This window comes from Zootoca vivipara, chromosome 9 (assembly GCF_963506605.1).
Source record: "Zootoca vivipara chromosome 9, rZooViv1.1, whole genome shotgun sequence".
In the NCBI taxonomy this organism is placed as follows: domain Eukaryota; kingdom Metazoa; phylum Chordata; class Lepidosauria; order Squamata; family Lacertidae; genus Zootoca; species Zootoca vivipara.
The window spans coordinates 1,454,104-1,477,699 of NC_083284.1; the positions used below are offsets into that span (position 1 = coordinate 1,454,104).

The 23,596-nt window shown below is 52.5% G+C and overlaps 1 protein-coding gene across 1 annotated transcript in view; it reads left to right on the forward strand.

Annotated features, from left to right (window-relative positions):
- Positions 1-23,596, forward strand: part of SFXN5 (sideroflexin 5) — an 87,783-nt gene that overhangs the window by 58,298 nt on the left and 5,889 nt on the right. Inside the window, exon 13 of the mRNA XM_035103695.2 lies at positions 6,217-6,334. Within this exon, the coding sequence (XP_034959586.1) occupies positions 6,217-6,334 (118 nt within the window). The remainder of the gene's footprint in view (positions 1-6,216; positions 6,335-23,596) is intronic.

Below are 23,596 nucleotides of genomic sequence, written 5' to 3' on the forward strand. Positions count from 1 at the left end.
TTGCAGTGGTGAAGGTAGGGGTCTCTGCTTCAACCCAGCAGCCCCTCCCTCCTTCCAGCCCCCCTCCCTTTACCTCTCTCCATCTGGAGGTGCCCAAGGCCTCCTCCATCTCTCAGGCTTCCTCTTTCCCTCCCGCTGTGCATTTCAGCTCCCGGAGACGATGTTCCTTGTTCTCCCGGCTGCTGCATGTTGTTCCCACGGGTGGGCTTCTCTCCTGCTGCTCGGACACTCCAGGGAAGCTTCCAGCCCAGCCAGGCAACATCTATTTTGAGCTGCCTGCTTGGCGTGAGGACTGCGCCTGGCGATGCTCAAGCTGGAAGGCGACAACCTTCCCCGCAAGCCCCGTCCGTTGATGCTTGCGTAGAAATCAGGAGGCTCCTATTTGAGGAAGCCCACCACATCATGCGTGGGGAGTCCAGGTCCAGCACATGATGGGAAAATCAGCCTCATGATCTCCCTGTGAATGGCTCCAAGATCAAAGAATAGGGGAGTTGAGAGGGACCCCAAGGGTCATCCAGTCCAGCCCCCCGCAAGGCAGGGGTCACAGCTGAAGAATCCCTGGCAGGTGGCCACCCAATCACCATTTATAAACCTCCAAGGAAGGAGAGCCCACCTCCTTCCGGGGGAATCTGTTCCACTGCAAGTAAATTGAGAAGGAAACATTTCCATCTTGAAGAAGTCTAGGCTTATTCACTAGCTGGAGTCCTCTATCTCAAGAGGAGTTTCTGGTGGGGAACCTCCGGCCTGGGAGCCAAATCCCCTCTGTCTGGCCCCCAGCACTCTCCCCCGGCCACATCCTTCCCCATGCCACCCCAAGTGTTTTTGCCTGGCTGGAATGTGCCCCTCCCACCACTGGCATGCCCCCCCCCCCCCGGAAGGTTGTCCAGAAGGGGATGTGGGCTCAAAAACTCTCTCCCCCCCCCCCTAAGAATTTAACCCCAAGGTGTCCTGTGCGGTTTGGGGTATGTGTGTGTTCCCCAACTTCTTCCTTATGCCACGGGGTTTAGACCCCCGTGCCGTTTCTCTGTTCTGGATAACTTCCTGTGCTCGTTGCTGGCAGACTGTGATTCCTGCACTGCAGTAGCTTTTAGCTAGATGGCTCCTTGGGTCTCTTCCACCTCAATAATTCTATGATTCCAGCCCTGCAGCAGCTGCTTCTGTCCAAACGGGTCTTTGCTCGCTCTCTAGCCAGCGGTCTGTGGGGAAGGAGGAAGGTCCACCTGGTGCCCTGTGCCCTCTCGCCCACCCTGCCCCTTTGCCAGTTTCCCCCCTGCATAGGAATCGAGCCATCGGTGGCAGCTCTGTTTAATATAAACATGACACTTTCCCGCCCCGCCCCGAATCTGTCAGTTTGGGGGCCTTCGGTTAGCTCCTGTCATATTTAGTTTAACATCTCACACCTTCTCGGAGGCAAGCGCCATTCTGGAGCACGAAACCCGATAACTCCTTCGGAGTTCCGAGAGCAACTTCCATATGGAAGACTTTGCAGAGCCCCCTGAAAACGCCGGCAGCCAGCTGCCACATTATGCAAAATGTGAGCCACAATTGGCGATGTGCTGAAAGTTGAATGAAGGTGTATTTGCAAGATCTGCGAAGCGCTGTGTCTGCGGAGCAGGTGTACCGCCTGCATAACTTTTTGTATGTGTGTCATCGTAGAGGAAGCAGAGACTTCCGATTTTAGACTCGCTTGCCACCGACAGCAGTCTTAGGTCTTGCCAGGCCTGAGGATGGACCCCCCTCCCTGCAGCAAGGGCCAAAGCCTGGCAGGAGCAAGCCTTCGAGGCAGCGGTGCTGAGGATCAGAGTGGGAATCACTAGCCGCTGGGAGCGCTTGCAAGAAAACAGCGGCCCGGCCCAACGCAGGCACCAGCAAAAGGTTTCTGGATGGGTGGACTGAGTTAATCTGAGGCAAGGAAAAGGGGAGATTTAAATCCAGTTTCCCATCAGTGCTACATCATATATTCCCCAAACAATGGTGCAGATATGGCCACCATAACCATGTTTATTTACAAAAAAAGGGAGAGCATTATTTACACTGCTGCTTTGTTCTTACAACCAGACGTTGCATGTCTTTGTTCTACCCATTGATGGAGTTTATGAAAACTAAGAATATAAGGGTAGCCTTCTGGATCAGGCCAGTGGCCCATCCAGTCCAGCGTCCTGTTCTCACAGGGGCCAACCAGGTGTCCCTATGGGAAAACCCACAGGCAGGATCCGAGGGCAAGAGCAGCCCTCTCCCCTCCTGCAGTTTCCAGGTATTCGGAAGCATTGTTGCCTCTCGGCTCTGAAGGCAGAGCACCCCTTTCCCCTGTGAATACTCCCTCCTGAATCTGCATGGCATTCGACACAGGATCCCCACCCACCCCGGAACCACCATCGAGTAGAAGCTCCACACTGGTGCCTGTTTTATGCATGGTCCAAGTCACAGGTCTGCCAGCACTGCCATGGCTCAAAAGATCCTCGTGGATCTTTGTGGTTTTCAAATGGCATGCCAACAAAACAACAAATCACAGTATGCCTCTGTAAACACAGAGGTGGCCTGTGATTTGATTACAGTTTTCAGGAGAATCCATTGCCACCATTAGGGGATCTTTAAGGATCTGTGCTGGATCCATGGGGTTGTGCCAAACTCAGAATCTGTTATTTTTACTGACCCTAGTGACCAATGAAAACTTTACTTTAGTGGTAGTCTTTGGGGATCCCATATAAAAATAGCGCACATTCAAGAGAACCAGTTGTTGTTGTTTTTTAACTGGATCTGACTTCTGACTTCTTGTCACGTTGTGGCTTGCCACTTCCCCATGGCCGCCATATTTGTGGCAGTGCCCACAACACTTTTTCAAAGTGTCAGATATGCCCACAGGCTCAAAAAGGGAAAAGGGGAAACAGAGATGTGGGGCAAACCTGGATGCTGCTACCTTTGCAATTCTGTAACTTCTCCTGCATTTCCACCAAAGAAATGGTGGCACCCAGATCTGTGCTCTGCATCCGGGCCGTCAGACTTTTCCTTAATCTTAAAGCATCAAATTCACTGGGGGATGCCTCTGCTAACAAGGCAGCGGCCGCATCCCAGAGGCAACAAGTGTGGGGAGGCTGTTCCCCCGAAGGACGCAGCCTTGCTCTGGTTCCCCTCTGGGGCAGCCGTTTGGGGCTTGCTGCAACCGGGAGAGCAGAGATCTGAAGGCAGGGAGCGGGCGGCCCTGGCGGTTAATTGTGAGCCATTTAGGCTGAACTTTACAAATGGTAGGATCTGAGTTCCCAATTAAGACATTGCACTTCATGTGTTAATTAAGGTTTTTTCTTTAAATCAGGCCACAACTCCTCTTAATTAGGAGGCTATAGCCATTGTAATTTGAACTGGTCTGAGTTTAAAAACACCCATGGCGGAAGTCGCACCTGGGAGCCGCAGCCAGTGAACACTCTAAATTGGTTTCGTTCCCTGGCGGTGATTATGAGGAGCCCAGCAGGGCCGTAATTAGAAGGGTGCAGCCTCTGGAGGGGGAGCAGGAGGGGGTTGAGCGAGGAGCGGGCGCTGCCATGGCTCCCAGCGAGATGGCACGGGCCAGTTTCTCAGCACCAGCTTTCTCTCAGGGCGGAGCATGCTTTGAGCACATGGAAAGTGCTTCTTCATGCTTTGAGCCCCAAGGAAGTCCTGCTTTGCACAGCACATGAACTATGGAACTCGCTGCCGCAGGAAGCAGTGATGGCTTCAGGATTCATGGAGGAGAGGGCCATCAATGGCTACTAGTCACAGCGGCCATGCTCTGCTTCCACAGTCGGAGGCAGCCATGCCTCTGATTATCAGTTGCTGGAAACCGCAGGAGGGGAGAGGGCTGTTGTGTTCAAATCCTGGCCGCAGATTTCTCACAGCCACTGTGAGAACAGGATGCTGGCCTAGAGGGGCCACTGGCCTGATCCTGCTAGCCCTGGCGCATTGCGGAGGCCCAGATCCGCAGCTGCCGCTGGTGCTGATTGGGGAGCTGGGATGCTTGGCGAGGCTTGACATTGCTCAGGGGGACACCACCGGAGAGCCCGTGTGGCCTAGTGGCTAGAGCAGGGGTCAGTAAACGTTATCAGCAGGGGGCTGGTCCACTGTCCCTCAGACCTTGTAGGGGGCTGGACTATATTTTGAAGGGGGGGGAGAGAATGAATACCTATGCCCCACAAATAACCCAGAGATGCATTTTAAATAAAAGCACACATTCTACTCATGTAAAAACACGCTGATTCCCAGACCGCCTGTGGGACAGATTTAGAAGGCGAATGGCCCGGATCCGGCCCCCAGGCCTTAGTTTGCCTACCAAACTAGAGTGTAGGACTAGGACCTGGAAGAGACCAGGGGTCAAACCCTCCCTCGGCCATGAAGCACGACCTTGGACCAGTCGCTGCCTCTCAGCCTGACCAGCCTCCTCCTCAGAACCCTGAAGGTCAAGGTTATCCATGACAAGGACATCGGCAAAACCAAAAGCTGGGACTTTCAGCTTCAAGGTTGTTGTGGGGGTTAAGTGGGGAGGAGGAGAACCATGTAGAGTGGTACCTTGGTACTCGAAAGGCTTGGCTCCCGAACAAATCAGCTCCCAAATGCTGGAAACCCAGAAGTGTTCCGGTTTGCAAATGTTTTTTGGAAGCCGAATGTCCGACGCGGCTTCTGCTTGAGTGCAGGAAGCTCCTGCAGCCAATCAGAAGCCGTCGAATGGGAGTCGAATGGATTCTTGGAATGGATTAAGTTTGAGAAGCAAGGTACCACTGTACATCACTTTGATCTCTCTGGAGAAAGGTGGTCTATAGATGTAAAAAAAGAAAAAGAAAGAATCTTAGCTAACTTAACGGGCAGGGAGGGCAAGGGGATGGTCAAATTCTAGATGTGCAACAGGAAGAGAGGGGTGAGGGTGCTGCCCCCTCCTGCCTGACGCCAGCCCACTTGGTGCCATTCACACAGCCACATGGATTCTCTTTTCAAAGCACTGGCAAACTGAGGATGCAGGTTAGGTTTAGCTCTGCAATGAAGCCACCAGGAGATGGCGGGTTGGGCTGCAAAGCAGAGACGCCGTCACAGGGATCTCTTCAGCAGGTGCCACGCTCTGCTTGCCCAGCCCCACATGTTGTCACGGACTGGCTGGGCAAAGAGGAGTGGAGGAAGGCACACCAGCCAGGGAACCCCAGTGGGAACCCACGGAGGAAGAAGGCTCAGGGCCAGGGGACTGGTGGTGGGAAACAGAGGAGAGGTCAGAGGGGAGAAGAGAGGGAGGAGGTGCCGGATGCTGAAGGGGCAACAGGGTTTGGTGAGAAGGAAGAACCTGTGACAGGGAGCGGTTCAGACGCCGAGGCTGAAGCAGAGGCACAGGGTCCAGAGACTGCTGTAGAATCCAGGGAGTCTCCCTCTCCGGCTGCGACAAGCTCCCATCCCCTCTGGTCTCCAAAACTCACAGGGTAATGAGAAGAGCAGAACAGAGGTGCCCAGGCACAGTTTGGGACTGCTTGGGAAACATCCGGGAGTGGAGGAGCCTTAGAGAGGGTGGAAGACAGGGACCTTCAGTCCCTGCAACTGCTCCCTAGGGGCAGAGACCTGCTGGGAAGCATGCTGAGACCACTAGGCAGAGTTGTCTGTTTGTTTTCTTGAATCAAGAGTTAACTTCACTGACAGCGGAGATCTGCTTCCTTTCTTGCTGACCTGTATCTGACTCCAGCCCTGACTCCAGCTCCGCATGGCCATGGGGCCAGCTGCATGCCCTTCAGTGGACCAGGGAGCTTGGGAGGAGGGAGCAAGGGGCGCAGAGTCCCGGGAGACACACAGTGGGAAGAAAGCCTGCCAGTGGTCTCCAGCCATGAGGGCAACCCTCTCCTTCCACTGCTGGAGGAGGTAGGATGCCTCTGAGCCCACTTGGCTGGGGGGGGGGTCAGGTGTGGGCTTGGGGGGTCATCTGGCTGGCCACCTTGAGAATAGGGTGTTGGACGAGATGCCCTCCGCACCCCACCTTTGGCCCCATTCATCTGCAGCTGCGAGGCTCTCCTGGCACCCTCATGTTCAGTCCATAACTCTCTTCGCACCTACAAGCCCTTGCAATGTATACCTGAGCTTCTATGCAGCTGCGTCGATCCCATTTTGCAGGCAGGTGTTGCTGAGTCGACGCTGCAGAGGCAGCGGTTGAGGGGGGGGCGAGGAGGGATCTCCCTGCTGTGCTTGCTGGTCTCACGACAACAGCCCTCCTTCTTGCAGAACGGCTCTCCTGCGGTCGCGGCCCCGGATGGCCCTCCCTGTGCAGAGCCTTGTGTGCCTTGCTGCCTTCGGCCTGGCGCTGCCCCTGGCCATCAGCCTCTTCCCGCAGATGTCTGAGGTCAGTGTCACAACCGCCCCCCTCCTTGCGGCGAACGGATGGGCGGAAGAGAGCAGGCTGGGGTGGAAGGACCTGTGCTCTGTAGAGGCACTCTGCATGTGCTCTGGGGAACCCTGTGCTTTCTGGTAATTTTGTGTCCTGGATCCACTGCCCTCTGCCAAGGGTCTGTTGCAGGGGCCAGCACCCAGGAAACCTCTGAGTGCTCCCGGCTACCTTTTCCCTCCCTTGACAAACACAAAGAGCTGAAGGAGGAAGCTGGAAGAGGAAACACTCTTTCCCTCTTCCCCTTCCAGCTCTCTGTGCTTTTCAAAGTTCAGATTAATACTGCTGGATCTGACATTTACCCAGATCTTTTGGAAAAGCCAACTGGGTGTGTGTGTGTGGGTGCCCTTTCTCTCCTTCTGTATCTCTCTGTGTGGAGGGGTGATTTGGGGCAAGGGGGAGATAAATGACCAGAGCTGGGGGCACCAATGGCTCTCACCCCAAAGTCCAAATGTGTCCACGGGCCTGAGAAGATTGGTGGCCTTGGACTGTTGGGTGCCTAAGGTGTGGCAAGCCACTCTTGCTCTCTCTTCCTCTCCTGGCACGGTTCCACTACCCCTCTGGACCTGTGTGATGTGGGTGCCTCGTGGGTCCCATCACAGACTCAAAACAAGCCGAGGGAGGGAGGCACAGAAGGGGCACCTGCCACCCCAGCCACAGCTTTGAGACATGCTTCTTCTAAATGCTATTATTTGGGGAGACCCCCCCGCCCGCCCGCTTTTAACCAGGAGCATCATGTTAGTTGACCGTTGGGTTTTAGAGGGTTACCAAGAGGACGTGTGCGAAACACTCGGAAGACCCAAGGCGTGATGTGGGAATGCTGTGGATACTGCTGGTTATTTCCTCTTGTTTGCAAGGTGCAGGCTGAATGTGGGAGAGGCTGTGGGGGGGGGGAGCCTTGCAGAAAAACACGCCAGAGGGTGTGCCTCCTTGCCTGTCCCTGAAGTGTGGCGCAGGCCCTCTCTCCCCACCGGGGGACCCAGTCACCAATGCACAGCAGGCACAAGCTGAGGCCGGGTGGTGGGCAGCTGGAGAGAAGAAAGCATCCAAAAGGGAGGGGGGAAGGAATCAGGCCCCCACGCTGCTCCCCACAGGGCGTGTGTCCTCCAACCCCAGCCCTACCAAGACCTCTGGGCTGCTCCCTCCCACCTCTCTTTGCAAGTCCTTCATGGGTTGCTGCTCTTGTTGTTTCTGGTCACTTTGCCTACCCTACCTGGTGGTCCAAGTGGTCCATTGCAGACTCCCCCCCCCTCCACTGTCCTGCCTGGGGGGGGGGGCAGTTGCACCGGCTTCAGTGCTGCTGCAGCAGTGAGAACCATCTTGAGAGAAGAATGTTCCCCAAAAGGGGTCCATGCTGGTTGGTGAGGCCACCTAGGAGGCTGCAAGGTCTTTTTGGTGATGGCTTCTTCAGAGTCAAGGCTTGGTGTGACTGTGACCCTACTGGAACAACAATATGCCTGCTGTATTTGATTTACATGGTTGGTTTTAGGGTTCTTGCATTGAATAGCTTTCGTCTGTTGCTTTAGGTCACCCTGGGGACCTTTGGGTGGGTGAGCAGAATGCAGATTTAATCAAACATAAATGGCGATGATGGTAATAATTATAAAAAATTGAAAGGGGGAGTTGAGACGGGGAGCCCAGAGTGTGTGCCGGTGGGGCAGACGGGAAAGAAGTTGTTCAGAAGAACCTCATGGCAGGTGCGGGTACCAGGTGTGGCTAACCAGGTGCCCCCCGGGGAAACCAACAAGCAGGACTCTCCCCTCCCGCAGTTTCCAGCAACTGAGATTCAGAAATGTGGAGGCAGAGCAGAGCCATCCTGGCTAGTGGTCATTGTGGCATGTAGCCACACATCGCCTTGTCTTCCATGCAGTTCCCCCATCGTCTTTGGAAGCCATCCAAGCTGGCGGCTGCGGAAGGGTTTTCATGTACTGCTAGGACCCCTGCCTTTGGGGGGCAAAGGCCTGGAGGCTGCCCATTCTGGAGCAGAGTCCTGATCCCCCAGCTGAAAGAGCCCTCTCACCCAGACGTGTGTGGAGCACCTTGAGTGCCAGGCTCGTGTCAGGCTCTGGTCTGAAGAGGGAGGCTTTAAGGGATGGCGTGAGGCTCTGGAAAGGCTGAGAGCCTCTCTCCTCCTCCTCCTCCTCCTCCTCCTCCTCCCCCCCCCCTGGTTTGGATGGGAGACAAGCTGTCTCTGCGGATGGGGGTTTGCTCCCAGCTGAAATTCTGTTCCCTGCACAGGCTTCCTTCTGGATCTCCAGGCCAGGAGGGGGGAGGGCGGGGGGGGGAGAGAGAGAGAGAAATAGCTCCCTCTTTCCCAATCTGTTGGAGCCGCCATCTTGCTGGCAGGGCGCCATTGGAAAAGCAAAAGGTTAATGAGCTAATAATTTGCGGCAGTGGGGGTGGGATTGCAGCAGTGGCAGCAGCCGCAGCGGCAGGGAGAGAGGATGACAGTGAACCAGCAATTACTAATTAGATGCAGTTTAACAGGAGGAACAAGTGACATCTCCTCTTCACCAACTGTCAATAATTAGCGGATCTGGTGAGGCTGAAATGTGTCCACAGTTAAAAGGCTGCTTTTTAATGGAAGGGGGGGGTGGAAGGGACTCGATAAAAAGAGCCGCACGGAGGTCACTGCCGTGGTCCCCGAGAAAGATCTCCCAATCAGGCAGGAGAACAAGGATCCTCTAGGAGCTGCCGCTGCCTGGGGCGGGGCAGGGGACACAGTGGCAGAGGTGGCCCCTGTGGGAGAGGAAGCCAGGGAGGGGGGGGGAGCATTGGTTAAACTATGGAACTCGTTCCTCCAGTTTAAAGGCAGATGAGACCCATTGACGGAGGAGGAGAGGGCTATGGATGTCTACTAGCTATGTTTGGAGTCAGCGATGCTTCTGCAAGCTGCTTGCTGGAATCGGCGAGAGGGCTGCATGCTGGTTTCCCATGGGGGCATTGGCTGGCCACTGGGAGGACAGGAGGCTGTACTCGGTGGGCCATTGGCCGAAAACATGAAAACATTAGCAGGATTGCAATAACACTTGCGATGCAGAAATTACTATGGACAAAATGGAGAGACTTGGAGGATGAAATAATATGCAATTGAAAAGGTTGGCGTTAAAACCCATGGAGGGGAAGGTGGGAAGTCTAGAGATTCGGAGAAATCTCTAAATATGGGTATGTATTTGGTAATGTTATAATTCTACACTTGTAGAATCAAATAAAAACTATTTCATAGATGGGCCATTGGCCGGATCCAGCAGCCTCTTCAGTTCACTTCCATTGTGCAGGAGAGCAGTGGCCAGAGTGAGTCCTTGCGCGTGAATGTGTGGATGAGGACTGTAGCTCTGTGGTGGAGAATCTGCTTTGCATGCAGAAGGTCCCTGGTTCCATCCCCAATGGCAGCATCTCCTCTGTGAAACCCTGGAGAGCTACTGCTGCTGGTCAGAGTAAGGAGCACAGAGCGGGGGGGGGGGGGGCCAATGGTGTATAGACTAGAGACCACAAAGGTTATTTATCCACAACAGGCATCTGTCCACCGGTAGGTGGGTAGCTCAATCAGAGCATGAGACTCTTAATCTCAGGGTCATGGATTCAAAAGATGCAGGGGGTTGGACTAGATGACCCTTGGGGTCCCTTCCAATTCTATCATTCTATACTATGAATTATGAGTATCATTTATTTGTGTAGCCGAAGCTATGAAAAACAAAATACATAGAACAGAATAGAATGCATTACACAGTTAAAATAATGATTAAAACCGGGCATTCTGTCAGATTAACTTTTCACCCCACAAGCCTTCCTTCTTAAAATTGCCTCTCTGAAGGCAAAGCAAGCCACTCGTCCAGAAGTGTAGGGGGAACCTCTCCCCTGACGAAAAGTTAGAGACCCACTCGATCTCCCAGCTTGGGGGAGGGGGTTTAACTCTTTGAGCAAGGCTGCTCCTAAGTCCTCGTAGATTGGACACACCAGTAAGTTGTGGGGTGAATCTTCAGGCACTTTGCCTCCTCCCCGTGGGCAAACTCTCTTCATAAGGGGTCGGGTGATGGAGTCCTTCAAGTGTGGCAGAGCACATGGACTGGAGCCGCAGCGCTGCCAAGGCTTTTCTCATTTGACCCGTGTGATGCTGGCCGCACAGTGGGGCCGAGGGGTCTGAATGAATAGTTGGAGGCAGAAATGTGATCGGCACAAAAGCCATGTTTTAAAATATGAGAGTTCACGTGGCCAGATGCCAACTCAAAGTCTGTCAAGCTCCGTTTCCAAAGAGAGACCACGTGGGTCAAAAACTGGGTTCTCTAACTCCTGTGCTTCCTTCTGTTGCCAGCAGTCAAAGTCTTTCTTTCCAACCACAATTCCACAAGCCTGTCAGATGCCCAACTAGAGTCCAGGCATTTTATTCTGCAGAGTTCTTACTCTGACTGTCATTTAGCAATACCTCCCCGGGGGGGGGGGGAGAGAGAGACTTGATAAACTCCCCTGAAAAAGTCTTGGACATTTCAAGAGGACCCGATGGCCTTTGGCTCTTCCTCATGCATTTGTGTGTGTATAGACATATCTTTGTTCTTTTTAATATTTTGCCACCACATTTCCGGTCTTGCCCCTGTGGCCATGAGGTCCAGAAACACTTTGGAAAGCGAAGGCAGCCTGCTCTCGAAGGCGTCAGAAGAGCTTGTGTCCATTGCAACTATGCTAGCTTGTGTCCATTGCAACTATGTTCTGCTTGAGAAGCCTGGAGTTGCTTCCGATGGTCCCCGAGGCTGTGCTGTATGTAGCTGGTGCCCTTTTCGAAAAAAAGAAAATTAGTGACCTTTATTTATAAACTGACCTTCAGCACAAAAACTCCCACAGTGGCAAACAACTTAATTTAAGGAAAAACAAATACAATGAAACAAGGGTTTATGACTCCATCTGACAGAAGTCGGCAATAAGAGGAGAATTTGTACTGGGGAGGAGGGCGAAGGAGGAAGAGATTCAAAGTGCGAGGAAGGAGATTCTGAAGCAACTTCGGGATGGCAAGAACTGCTCAACAGTGGAATGGGCAGCCTTTTAATGTGGTGGACTCTCCTTCGTTGGAAGTTTCTTAGCAGAGATTGGGTGGCCATTTGTCAAGGATTCTCTGTTTGTGATTCCTGCATTTCAGGGGGTTGGACTAGATGACCGTGGGCGGCCCCTTCTGGTTCTTGCCATTCTGTGACTGAAGGCGCATCTAAAACCAAGAAACTGAAGTTTGCCCTGCTCAGTCCCACGAAAAGGGAAGAGGGATGCTCCCGAACCACAGCATCGTTTAATTCAAAGCATTTTTAAATCGTGCTGTTCAGTTGAAAATAGGCTTCCAGGGTGGCGTAGAAATAGCACGAAGCCCCCACTCTCAAGCTGACAGGCTAAAAGGCATGACACAAAAGGAAGCACGACCAGGAGAGAGGAGGAAGGGAGCAAACTCGAGGCACTGGTTCTTAGTTACAGCACTTTTGCAGTGACCAGCTGGAAGGGAAAGAATAGGAGATGAGCTGCCAAGAATTTCCTCGGAGCTGATGGTGAGGCGCTGCCCTCTCCTCTCTCCCCTCTCCTGCCGCCTGCTGGGATGCCTCTGCCAGAGAACAGGAGAACAATAAAAGAACAATTCTGCTGCTGCAAGACTCCCAGCCGTTGTCAGCAAAGTCCAGCAGAACCACACAAGCCCAGCTTGGGCCTGCTAAGAAGTAGATTCCAGCACCAGGCTCATTTCAGGGGGGGTGGGGAGCAGTGGCATAGCCGGGGGACGATCACTCTGCAAGGGAAGACTTCCCTCTCTCTCTCTCTTTCTCCCTGTGCCTCTGGACTCGTTGAGAAGGGCCTTTGAAACAAGGCAAGCAGGTTCTGCAAGAGGCTCAGTCCAGGCTGAGCCCCCCCCCCCAAGCACTGAGCCTGGTCCCAGTGTTGGCGTCCCTTCTGAAGCAGAGAGAGGCTCATCCGGTGGGTAACTGGAGGCCAAAGGGGTCAGGGGAGGGGAGGGGGGCCCTCTTGTGTGGCTCAGGAGGGTTCAGCAGCCGGATCCGAGCCAGATCCAGTTTCCTCCTCCTCCTGTTCGCTTAGTTCCTTGCTTCAAGTATGTAAACTATCTGCGTTGCAAGCCCCTGCTAACCAGCCCCTACCGCCCCCCAGGTATGTGGGGTGCTGGTGGGCATCAAAACATTCCTCTTTAACAGAGCCTTCACTTCCTGGTGCCTCTAAGCCATTAAGAGTCCTACAAAAAACAAACAACCTTGTAGAGGCTTGAAAGCTGCTCTTAGGAGGGAGGCACTTTGGCGCAGGGCGGGTGGGCGGTGGGTGGAGAGGTGCTCAGGCTGGGATGTGTGTTTTATGCCACCACCCGCCTTGCAGCTCCCTGCCCCTAGTCGTTGTTTTACTTCTCTGGAACCCATCTCAGACACTTGCTCTCTTCCCACTGCCGTTGCGGGCTGTGCCTCTGCCCATGTGCAGAGTGACGTCCCAAGGGCAGGGGCAATATCACCTGGGCTGGGCAGTCATCTCTGCCGCTGGGGGCTGTGCTTGGTCCCCAGCCCAAAGCAAAAGGCATAATGGAGATCTGCAGATGCTTTGACTGAGCAGCAAAAAAGAAAGCTAATGCAATTCTAGGCTGCATCGAAGAGGTATAGTTTGTCTAGATCAAGTCATGGGACCTCAGACCACGTCTGGAGGGATGTGGGCACCCCAGTTTAAGAAGCATGTTGACGAGCTGGAAGGTGTGCAGAGGAGGGAGACCAAGGGTCTGGAGGTGGAATGCTAGGAGGAGCTGGATAGGTTTAGCCTGGAAAAGAGGAGAGACGAGAACCTAAAGAGCTGTCACATGGAGGAGGGAGGGAGGGAGGGAGGAAGCTTGCTTTCTCCTGCTCCAGAGGGTAGGACTCAACCCAGTGGATTGAACTGATTACAAGAAATGTGTTTCGGACTAAACATCCGGGAGAGCTGTCTGGTGGTGAGACTTCTTCCACGGTGGAATGGACTCCCACAGAAGGTGGTGGACTCTCCTTCGCTTCAGGGTTTTAAGCTGAGGTTGGGTGGTCATCTGTCAGCTGAGATTCCTGCATTGCAGGGGGCTGGACTAGATGGCCCTGGGGGGCACCTTCCAACTCTAGAACTCTGTGTTTCTATGCAGGGCTTTTTTTCTGCCCAAACTCACAAGCACTCCATTCTGGCCCCACCATTGCCATTCTAAGAGAACAAGGGAGGCGTTCATGGTGAGTTCTGGCGCCTCCTTTTCCGGAAGAATAGCACTGGTTCTGTGATTCCCGACAGCCAGAGCAATTAAGACCCTCCACAGACTGCGCCTCCATCTCGCTCCTCATCCGAGGCTCAGGGCTCCTCGACACGGCTTCCTGCCCAGTGTCGGAGCAGCAGGCTGGCTTGGCAAGCAAGCAGCCGTGGGGGAAGCAGGAGAAGTGGGGCTGGCTACTAGGCAGCCCCATCTGCCACTTCCCTCCTCAAGACCCGCTGCTGCCGCAGAGCCACTTGGGCCTGGCCTGCTCCTCCTCTGCCGTGGGGCTGCCTCTCCCTGCCTTGAAGCAGTAAGGCCTTGAAGCAGGAGCCGTTGCTTCTGGGCTCCGTGTGGGGCTGGCAAGATCCCTGCAGGCACGTGTAGGAGCCCCCTAAGAGGCTTCCCCTGCAGGCAGCTTGCCACGGGGTTGCCATCACCTGGCCCCCAGCCTTCCTCTCTAGCAGCCACTCTTAGTTTATCTGATAGTTTGTTTTTTGCATTTATACCCCCCCCCCGAGGTGCCCTAGACAGCATCCCTTTCCTCCTTGCCCTGATGTAGTTGCCTCGGGGCAGGGACTCGGATTTTTGGTTCCTTTTCCTCTGCAAAAGGCCATGTATGCTGATGACAAATAGTCAGGATTTATTATTATTACGTATTAAGAGAGAGAGAGAGAACAATTCATTGAAATGGCATTGGCCAGTCATTCACCTGAGAATCTCTCTATTCATTGGCCTGTGAGAGTCTTGCTCCATCTCAGCCCCTGAGGGTTGAAGACTTGCTCCGCTGAATCAACCCCCTGTTCCACCTTGGCTCCCGTCATTCCCCTCCCAAGAGATGTCCAGGTGTGTGTGTGTGTGTGTGTGTGTGTGTGTGGCAGGGCTACTTGCCTTATTTCTGTTGCAGACGCGGTCGGTTGTGGCATTCGCTGCCACAGCAATTGGGGGGGGTGCTGATGCTGATGCTGCAAAATGTGAGTGATGGAAGTTGCTATTCCTCCCCACTCTCTCTGCCCCTCCCCAACTTCCAGCATCCTTCAACACTTTGGGAGACAAGCGCACTTTCTGAAAACACTGTTATTCATTTGTCTCCAAGGAAAGCTTCAGCTACGCTTGTGTAATTAACCCTGTTAAACTGACATTCCTCCGTAAGAAGGGAATACCTGCGTTCTGCTGAACACCACAGAAAGGGCCTTGGATGGCCAAGAGAAGGGCATTTCTGATGGCAGCTGGAAAATTCTTATCTTGAAAGTCAATAAATATATATATATATTTAAAAGAGAAAGGAAATGGGAGAAATGGCAAGGAGCACAAGCTGATGCAACTTCCTGGGCGCTGGGCCTCTGGTTTGTGGAGAGAGGCTGGCAAGCTGACGGAAACCATTCTTGTTTCACAGGAGCCTTGGATGCCCCAGGCCTTTATGGGAAAGGAGTTGGGCTTGGCTGGGGTTTGTTAGCAGTGCTCTGGCAAAGTAGATTACCTTTCGAGGGGAGCTTAGCAGCGCCGTCCTGATTCAGTCTGTGCCTGCAGTGTGCAAATGAGTGTTACATCTGCCTGGTCCTCTTAGCCGTCCGCTGAGCTGCAGTAAACATGCCTGGCTTAAGATGTGTGAAGTAACCACTGTCTCGTACTTCGACAAGCTTTTGAATGTTTGTTTTTTTTCTGCGCCAGAATATGGTGGACATATTGGGGCACTGGTTCGTTTTGAGTGATTCGTTCCACTTCCCAAATCCTCCAGAAGGGAAGATATTTATTTCTTTTAACCATCCTTACCTGTCTACTGACTATAAAATGTTTTGATACTTTGAGCGAAACTCTTTGGAAAGGACCCTGAAGGGTGCTCTGGTCCAGCCTGGAATCCTCTACCCCAGAGATGGGAAACATTTGAGAACCTTACAAGAACTCTGCTGGATGAGGCCAAAGGGGCCCATCTAGCCAGGCATCGTGTTCTCACAGTGGCCAAACCAGATGCTGCAATGATAAACCCATAAGCCGGACGTGAACTCAACAGAAACGCTCTCCTCCTGCAGTGTCACAAATGTCATGATGGAAACGCTTGGTGCGACTTCGTGTACAGTTCTGGGCACCTCATTGCAAAAAGGATATTGTAGATCTGGAAATGGTCCAGAAAAGGGCAACCAAAATGATTGAGGGAGTGGAGAAGCTCCCATGTGAGGAGAGGTTGCAGCATTTGGGCCCTTTTCGTTTAGAGAAAAGGTGGGTAAGGAGAGGCGTGATAGAGGTGCATGAAAAATCATGCATGGTTTGGAGAAAGTGAAGAAAGAAAAGGTTTTCTTCCTCTCTCATAACTGTAGAACTCGTGGACATTCAATGAGGCTGAATGTTGAAAGGTTCAAGACAGACAAAAGAAAGTTTTATCTTCTTCACGCAGCGCAGAGTTAAACAGGGGTGGCCACCAAATTAGATGGCTTTAGAGGAGGATGAAGCAGATTCATGGCAGATCAGGCCACCAGTGGCTACTAGTTGCGATGGCTAGTTTTCTCCCTCCTCTGTCAAGGTGCCAGTTGCTGGGGATCCCAAGGGAGGAGAGTTCTGTTCCCGCTCTCGGGTTCTGCTTCTAGGCTTTACCTGGGCACCTGCTTTCCCTACGTTCTTATCGAAAGCAGGAACAAGAGATGCCTTTGCTCGGAAAACCCGCAGCAGAGGAGGTTCCACGAGCTGTTCTTTGAGTGATCCCAAGCCCTTCCTAAGTCAGGAGACACTGAGGTCCAGCTCCAAGGGCCTTTTGGCAGTTCCCTCGCTGCGAGAAGTGAGGTTACAGGGAACCAGGCAGAGGGCCTTCTCAGTAGTGGCACCTGCCCTGTGGAACGCCCTCCCAGCAGATGTCAAGGCAATAAGCAACTGTTTTACTTTTAAAAGACAAATGAAGGTGGCCCTGTTTAGCGAAGTTTTTAATGTTTGATGCTGTACTATGTTGTGTTTTTAATATTTGGTTGGGAGCCACCCAGAGTGTCTGGGGAAACCCAGCCAGATGGGTGGGGTATAAATAATAAATTATTATTATTATTATTATTATTATTATTATTATTATTATTATTATTATACTCTTAAACTCAGGGTCATGAGTTCAAGCCCCACGTTGGGCAAAAAGATTCCTGCATTGCAGTTCCTTCCAACTCTGCAGTTCTATGAAACCGCCCTTCTCAGGATTGGCAGAAGTCCTGTGAGCCCAGCCCCAGCTGAGCCGGGCTGATGTGTGGAGGCCTCTGGTCCAGGTTCCTGAGGCCTTTGTTGTGCTGACACAGCCCCCGCTCTCCGCTAAGCCCTTCAGTGCCTTCCTTTTAACACCTTGCACCTGTGGGACTTTCATGCTCAGCTGTGCAAGCTGAGATGGGGAAGCTCCCGCGATCTGCGCTGCGGAGGGAAAGTGGAGAGGCTGAAAGCTCCCAAGGAACATCATTCATCCCTCCCAAATTCACTGCTTCGAAATGTCAAACATGGGGAGATGATCAAAGCCGAGGCAGGAAGAAATGAGGGGCCCCGTCCCCTCTGGAGCAGGTAATTGCCCTTTAAAGATCTCTGAGCCTGGCAGATGAGGAGGGGGGGCAGCAGAGGGGGGGGAACCTCTCTGACTGGCCTCCTTTCCCATGGTGACCAGAAGGCCAGGTCTTGCAGGAGAGGGAGAAAACAAGAGCATACAAAGAGCCTTCTGGATCATGCCAGTGGCCCGTCTAGTCCAGCATCCTCTTCTCACAGTTCCCCCCCCCAGGTGCCCCATCTGGGAAGGACAAGAGCAGCTCTCCCCTTCTGTGGTTTCCAGCAACTGGTACTCAGAAGCTTTGCTGCCTCCCCTTGCTGTTGCTTCTGGACTCTGGCAGCCCCATGAGATGCTTCCACTCCGCAGACAACGCAGAGTGCCAAGGCTGAAAGAGACCCCAAAGTCAGCTTGTCTAGACCAACTGCTGTCAAGTCGGGCCCTTCCTGGGCCACAAGTTTGGGTGGCTCCCCACGCCCCACTTCCCCTGAACTTGGTTGGCTCTCTCCTTTGGGCCCCTGCAGCCAGAGTCGCCCCTTTTGCATTGGTCTCTCCCCCCCCCCCATCACTTGCTGGTAGGGAGCCTAGTCCCTTCTCCTTCAGAGAACCTGCCTGCCTGCCTGCGCCTTTCTCCAGAGGTGGAGCATCAAGCCCAGGCACAAAGCCCCCGCTCTCTGGGGTGCACATGGCAAAGCAGCCACCCCAAACACAGCGTCTTTCTCCTCCTCCCACAGCCTGCCCTGCTTGCCTCCACATCCCCAGAGGCCCCTGTGGAGGTGGTGCCTGTCTGAAGACACCGGCAGGTAGATGAACCCATTTTCTGATGGGGCTTAAGCACTCCCACCATCCCTGACCACCCTGGAGAGCTGCTGCCGGTCAGTGTGGACAATGCTGGTCAAAGGGAGCCAGTGGCCATGCCTCAGTTGGGTCTCTGCCTGCCACCTTGGCCCTGGGCCCTCTTGCCCGTGGGTCTTTCCAGCCAGGGTGCCAGGTCTCTGCCCTGGAGGCCCTGGGCAATGTCACAGAAGCCCCAGCCCAGCCCACTTGGCCTCTGAGGCGAGAGCCCCCCACGCCCTGAGCTTCTTCTGGCAGCTTGGAGGAAGGAGGAGCTGCCCCTTCCAGCTGCCAGCAGAGGGATCTCAGCCGCAGCGCCTGGAGCTGCCTCCTCGTCGCTCCCTTGTACCTCTCAAGATCTTTCCATGTTCTGCTTTGTGTTCCAGTAAGAAACGAAATGGTGAAGTTGCTAATAATGGCTCTAAGAGAAAATATGCTACATCTGTTATGGATAGCAGTACAAAATTAGCTACTCACACCTCTGACACCCAAGATGTCTTCACTTAAAATACCCGTTGGCTTCCTTTACATAACTTGCTGATTATATTTAAAAGAAATACAATTTTGCAATTACTCCTCTTTCTGGTGCGCATCATTTTCTTTTTATGTTTATATATTTCTCCTTCATTAGTGCAGACTGAAGGGTGATTAGATCCCTTCAAACATTTTACAGAGGTTAAACGTTGATTAAGATTTAATTATTACTGTAAATAGCTTGGAATGACATATGGTGCAAAAACCTGACATATGTGCATTTGAATAAATGAAGTGCTATTTCCCAGGATGCACCGGGAACTGTTTAACAGCTTTGCTGAAGGGTTATGTTGCACCTCATGTTAAGACTGCTTGGATGTTATATTTTGTTGGGTTTCTGCAGCTGAAAGCTAAGAACAGTTTTTCCAGTTTTTAAAAACATTGAATATTTTAAATACCTAAATTGTTTTGCACAATTTTTTGCTAATTTGTCTAACTAGGTTAAACATTTTCAAAAGCATTTAGGTTTTCCCATGTTAGGTTCCTAGTATTGTGTCAGGCTTGGCGCCGGAGCCAACATACAGGACTTCCGATGTATTAAATTGAACTTATAAACTACATAAAATGTGTGGTCGCAAGATAAAAGTGCAAGTGAATCGTTTTTTTGAGTGACGTGCTGCAGGACAGGAGGGTGAGATTCCTCCAGATAACAAGAGGTGTGTGGCGTTTTTATAGATTCTTGAGAAGCACTTGGAAAACAGAGAGAGAATAATTTGCAGAGATGGAGAGAGGAGGAGGGGGGGGGAAGAGAGAGAGAGCACTCAGAGCATGTTGGCGAAGAGACCCCTGCGATATCTTCGCCCTGCTGTGGAGGCAGCATTGATTCAGTTTTTGAGAACTGTTCGACAAGAAGTTTAGATATGGGGCATTGTTTTCCTGGGCATTTTTGCACACCACCTGCCACTCAAACGGGGAGGAAAGGGATGTCCCCTCTTCACCTGGCTGACACACCTGTGGGCATGGTCTCAAAGGGCCAGTGCCATCTTGGGTCAATTTAGCATCCCAGGCACATTAAGAACAGGCGCATAGCAAGGGAGCAGAAGGGCGCCCCTGGCTCCAGTCTGGGGGGCAGCACCGCTGGCCCGCCCCTTGCCTCCTCCGACAGAGCACGCCCTGCCCTCACAGAGCTCGCCCGCTGCCACAGCCGCCCTCACACGCTGCCGCAGACGGACTGCGTAGGCCTGGTGCGTGCGTCATGATGTCATGACGCATGCGTCAGGCCGCGTCATGACGTCACGATGCACGCACCAGGGCGATCTGCGTATGTACCGCCCCAGGCAGCCAAGCAGCACCGTTCGCCACTGATTAATCATAGAATCATAGAGTTGGAAGAGACCACAAGGGCCATCTAGTCCAACCCCCTGCCAAGCAGGAAACACCATCAAAACATTCCTGACTGATGGCTGTCAAGCCTCCTCCAAAGAAGGAGACTCCACCACACTCCTTGGCAGCAAATTCCACTGTCGAACAGCTTTTACTGTCAGGAAGTTCTTCCTAATGTTTAGGTGGAATCTTCTTTCTTGAAGTTTGAATCCATTGCTCCGTGTCCGCTTCTCTGGAGCAGCAGAAAACAATCTTTCTCCCTCCTCTATATGACATCCTTTTATATATTTGAACATGGCTGTCATATCACCCCTTAACCTTCTCTTCTCCAGGCTAAACATACCCAGCTCCCTAAGTCGTTCCTCATAAGGCATCGTTTCCAGGCCTTTGACCATTTTGGTTGCCCCTTTTCTGGACACGTTCCAGCTTGTCAGTATCCTTCTTGAACTGTGGTGCCCAGAACTGGACACAGTACTCCAGGTGAGGTCTGACCAGAGCAGAATACAGTGGTACTATTACTTCCCTTGATCTAGATGCTATACTCCTATTGATGCAGCCCAGAATTGCATTGGCTTTTTTAGCTGCTGCATCACACTGCTGACTCATGTCAGGTTTGTGGTCTACCAAGACTCCTAGATCCTTTTCACATGTACTGCTCTCAAGCCAGGTGTCACCCATCCTGTATTTGTGCCTTTCATTTTATTTTATTTTTTGCCCAAGTGTAGTACTGTGTGGTGCTGGAGGAGACTCTTGAGAGTCCCATGGACTGCAAGAAGATCAAACCTATCCATTCTTAAGGAAATCAGCCCTGAGTGCTCACTGGAAGGACAGATCATGAAACTGAGGCTCCAATACTTTGGCCACCTCATGAGAAGAGAAGAATCCTTGGAAAAGACCCTGATGTTGGGAAAGATTGAGGGCACTAGGAGAAGGGGACGACAGAGGACGAGATGGTTGGACAGTGTTCTTGAAGCTACGAACATGAGTTTGACCAAACTGTGGGAGGCAGTGCAAGACAGGAGTGCCTGGCGTGCTATGGTCCATTGGGTCACGAAGAGTCGGACACGACTAAACAACAACAACAACAACAACAACAACAACAACAACAACAACAACAGTACTTTACATTTCTCCCTGTTAAAATTCATCTTGTTTGCTTTGGCCCAGTTGTCTAATCTGTTAAGGTCATTTTGAAGTGTGATCCTGTCCTCTGAGGTATTAGCCACCCCTCCCAATTTGGTGTCGTCTGCAAACTTGCTCAGGATGCCCTCAAGCCCATCATCCAAGTCATTGATAAAGATGTTGAATAAGACTGGGCCCAAGACAGAACCCTGTGGCACCCCACTAGTCACTACTCTCCAGGATGAAGAGGAGCCATTGATGAGCACCCTTTGGGTTCGGTCAGTAAGCCAGTTACAAATCCACTGAATGGTAGCATTGTCTAGCCCACATTTTACCAGCTTCTTTACAAGAATATCATGGGGCACCTTGTCAAAGGCCTTGCTGAAATCAAGATAGGCTACATCCACAGCATTCCCTTCATCTACCAGGCTCGTAATTCTGTCAAAGAATGAGATCAGATTAGTCTGACATGACTTATTTTTCAGAAACCCATGCTGACTTTTAGTGATCATAGAGTTTCTTTCTAGGTGCTCACAGACCGTTTGCTTAATGATCTGCTCTAGAATCTTTCCTGGTATTGATGTCAGGCTGACTGGGCGGTAATTGTTTGGGTCCTCTCTTTCCCCCTTTTTGAAAATAGGGACAACATTTGCCTTCCTCCAGATTAAGAACACTCTTGGAACCCCGAGGCTCGGTTTGGGTACCACTTGGCCAAGAAAGTTGACAGACTGGAAAGGGGGATATGGAGAACTTGGGTGTGTACACAGCCCAGAGTGGGGGGGGGGGCAAATTTAAAAGTGGGGAGAGTGAGGTGCACGTATTTAAAAAAAACCAGATATTTCAATGCAAGGCATGGGAGGGGGATTGTTCTCCCAATTTGCTTTCTCCACCTCCCCACAAAGAATGCTACTCTGACTGGATGATTTATACTTCATTGCTCATCTGCTCCGATGCTTTGAACTTCTTGTAATTTAATCCTGTTTTGTAATTTAATCCTGTGGTTTTATCAACCTGCTCTCAGCTGAGAGGTTATACAGATCCCTCCACACCTTGTTTTTGGAGATCTTTTTATTTAAAAAAATCTGGAATGCTGTCTGTTTTACCTACACTTGATCAGCTTCTCCTCTTGGCTCAGCATCCTCCTCTGTCATTGTTGGAGGATCTCTGAGACAAAGACCACTGTCCAAACCTCTCATGTCACCCCCCTGAACTCAGCCAAACCAAGACAGTGGTATTTGGTGCCAGGCCAGGGGAAGGGGTCCTTTTGGCATCCGGGGAGGTGACAGAGGAGGCCTAGTGGTCCTACGCAGCTGCCTCCTTGTGTTATTTTCTGAGGAGCTGCTGTCTTGCAAGGAAGGGGCTCTGCTATAATCTGGGTCTCGGGAAAAGCCTGCTGATAGTCCCAGATGGGGAGGTTCCAATGGTCCATCTGCTCCAAGACAATTTCTGGGTAATTAGTTTGCCAGCAACTGGCGGAGCCTTTTCCCCTGCAGAGCCCATGGTGTCTAAGCTGTGCTTGCCTCTCGTGTTCCTGGCTTGAGGGTTGATGTGCCCACTTCTGGTCTCCTTCGCCAACCTGGGAGTGAGAGTTGTTCTTCCCTTGCTTGCCCTGAATTTGCCGAGGAGGCTGAGGGCTGCTTGACATCCTGGCTTCCATGCGTCTTGAATGCCTGTCTCCATCTACTCCTTTAAATGTTGGGCTGGCCTCTCAGCCCACAGGACCAGGGTGGGACAGTTCTATGTAGCAGCCCGCCTTGGGGGCGCCTCCTGTCCCACATGTGCCCCTGCTGGCAGGCAGCTCTGAGCATGAGAGGGCCACCAGGGCCACCTCCTGTCAGGGACTGGGTGGATGAGGAGGAAGGCTGGGAGGTCCCAGACGGGGAACCCGCTCTGAGGGAAGCCTCAGAAGAGGAAGGCTCAGAGCCAGGACGGGGGGTGCTGGGACACGGAGGACAGGCCAGAGCAGGAAGCAGGGCAGAATGGTTGGTGCTGAACAAGCAACAGTCTAGAGTGAGTGAGTGAGAGAGAGGAAGAAGAGGCAGAAAGCACTGCAGACACAGGGCAGGCAGCTGAGGTGGAGGTGGAGGCAGCAACAGATTCACAGGAGCTGGGCAGCCCTACTGTATTCAGCTCCCCTCCTTCCTTGTCTCTGCTGGGAGAGAGGGTGCCATGGGCCTGGCGGCACTAAATGCCCAACATCTGCTTGGTGCCACTTGGGTCTCTGCCACACCTGGCAGCTATCCAATGGCCACAATGGCTCTGCTCTGCCCCATGGCTGGAGGCGGCCGTGCTTCCAAATGCCAGTTGCTGGAAGCCATGGGACAGAGAGGGCTCTTGGGATCAGATCCTGGTTGCAGGATCCCCACAGGCATCTGTGGCCAGTTACAAGGAAGGAGATTCTGACTCAACATCAGGAAAAACCTTCCGACAGTAAGAGCCATTCAACAGTGGGGTGGAAGGTGGTGACCTCTCCATCCTTGGAGGTTGGATGGCCATAGATGCCTTCACTTGAGATTTCTAGTCATAGATGCCTTCACTTGAGATTTCTGCATTGCAGGGGGTTGGACTAGATGACTCTCAGGGGCCCTTACAACTCTAAGATTCTGCGTTCTTGTTGGCCACTGTGAGATCAGGATGCTGGGCTGGCTGGGCCCTTGGCCTGATGAAGCAGCCTCCTCTCTCCATGTTCCTA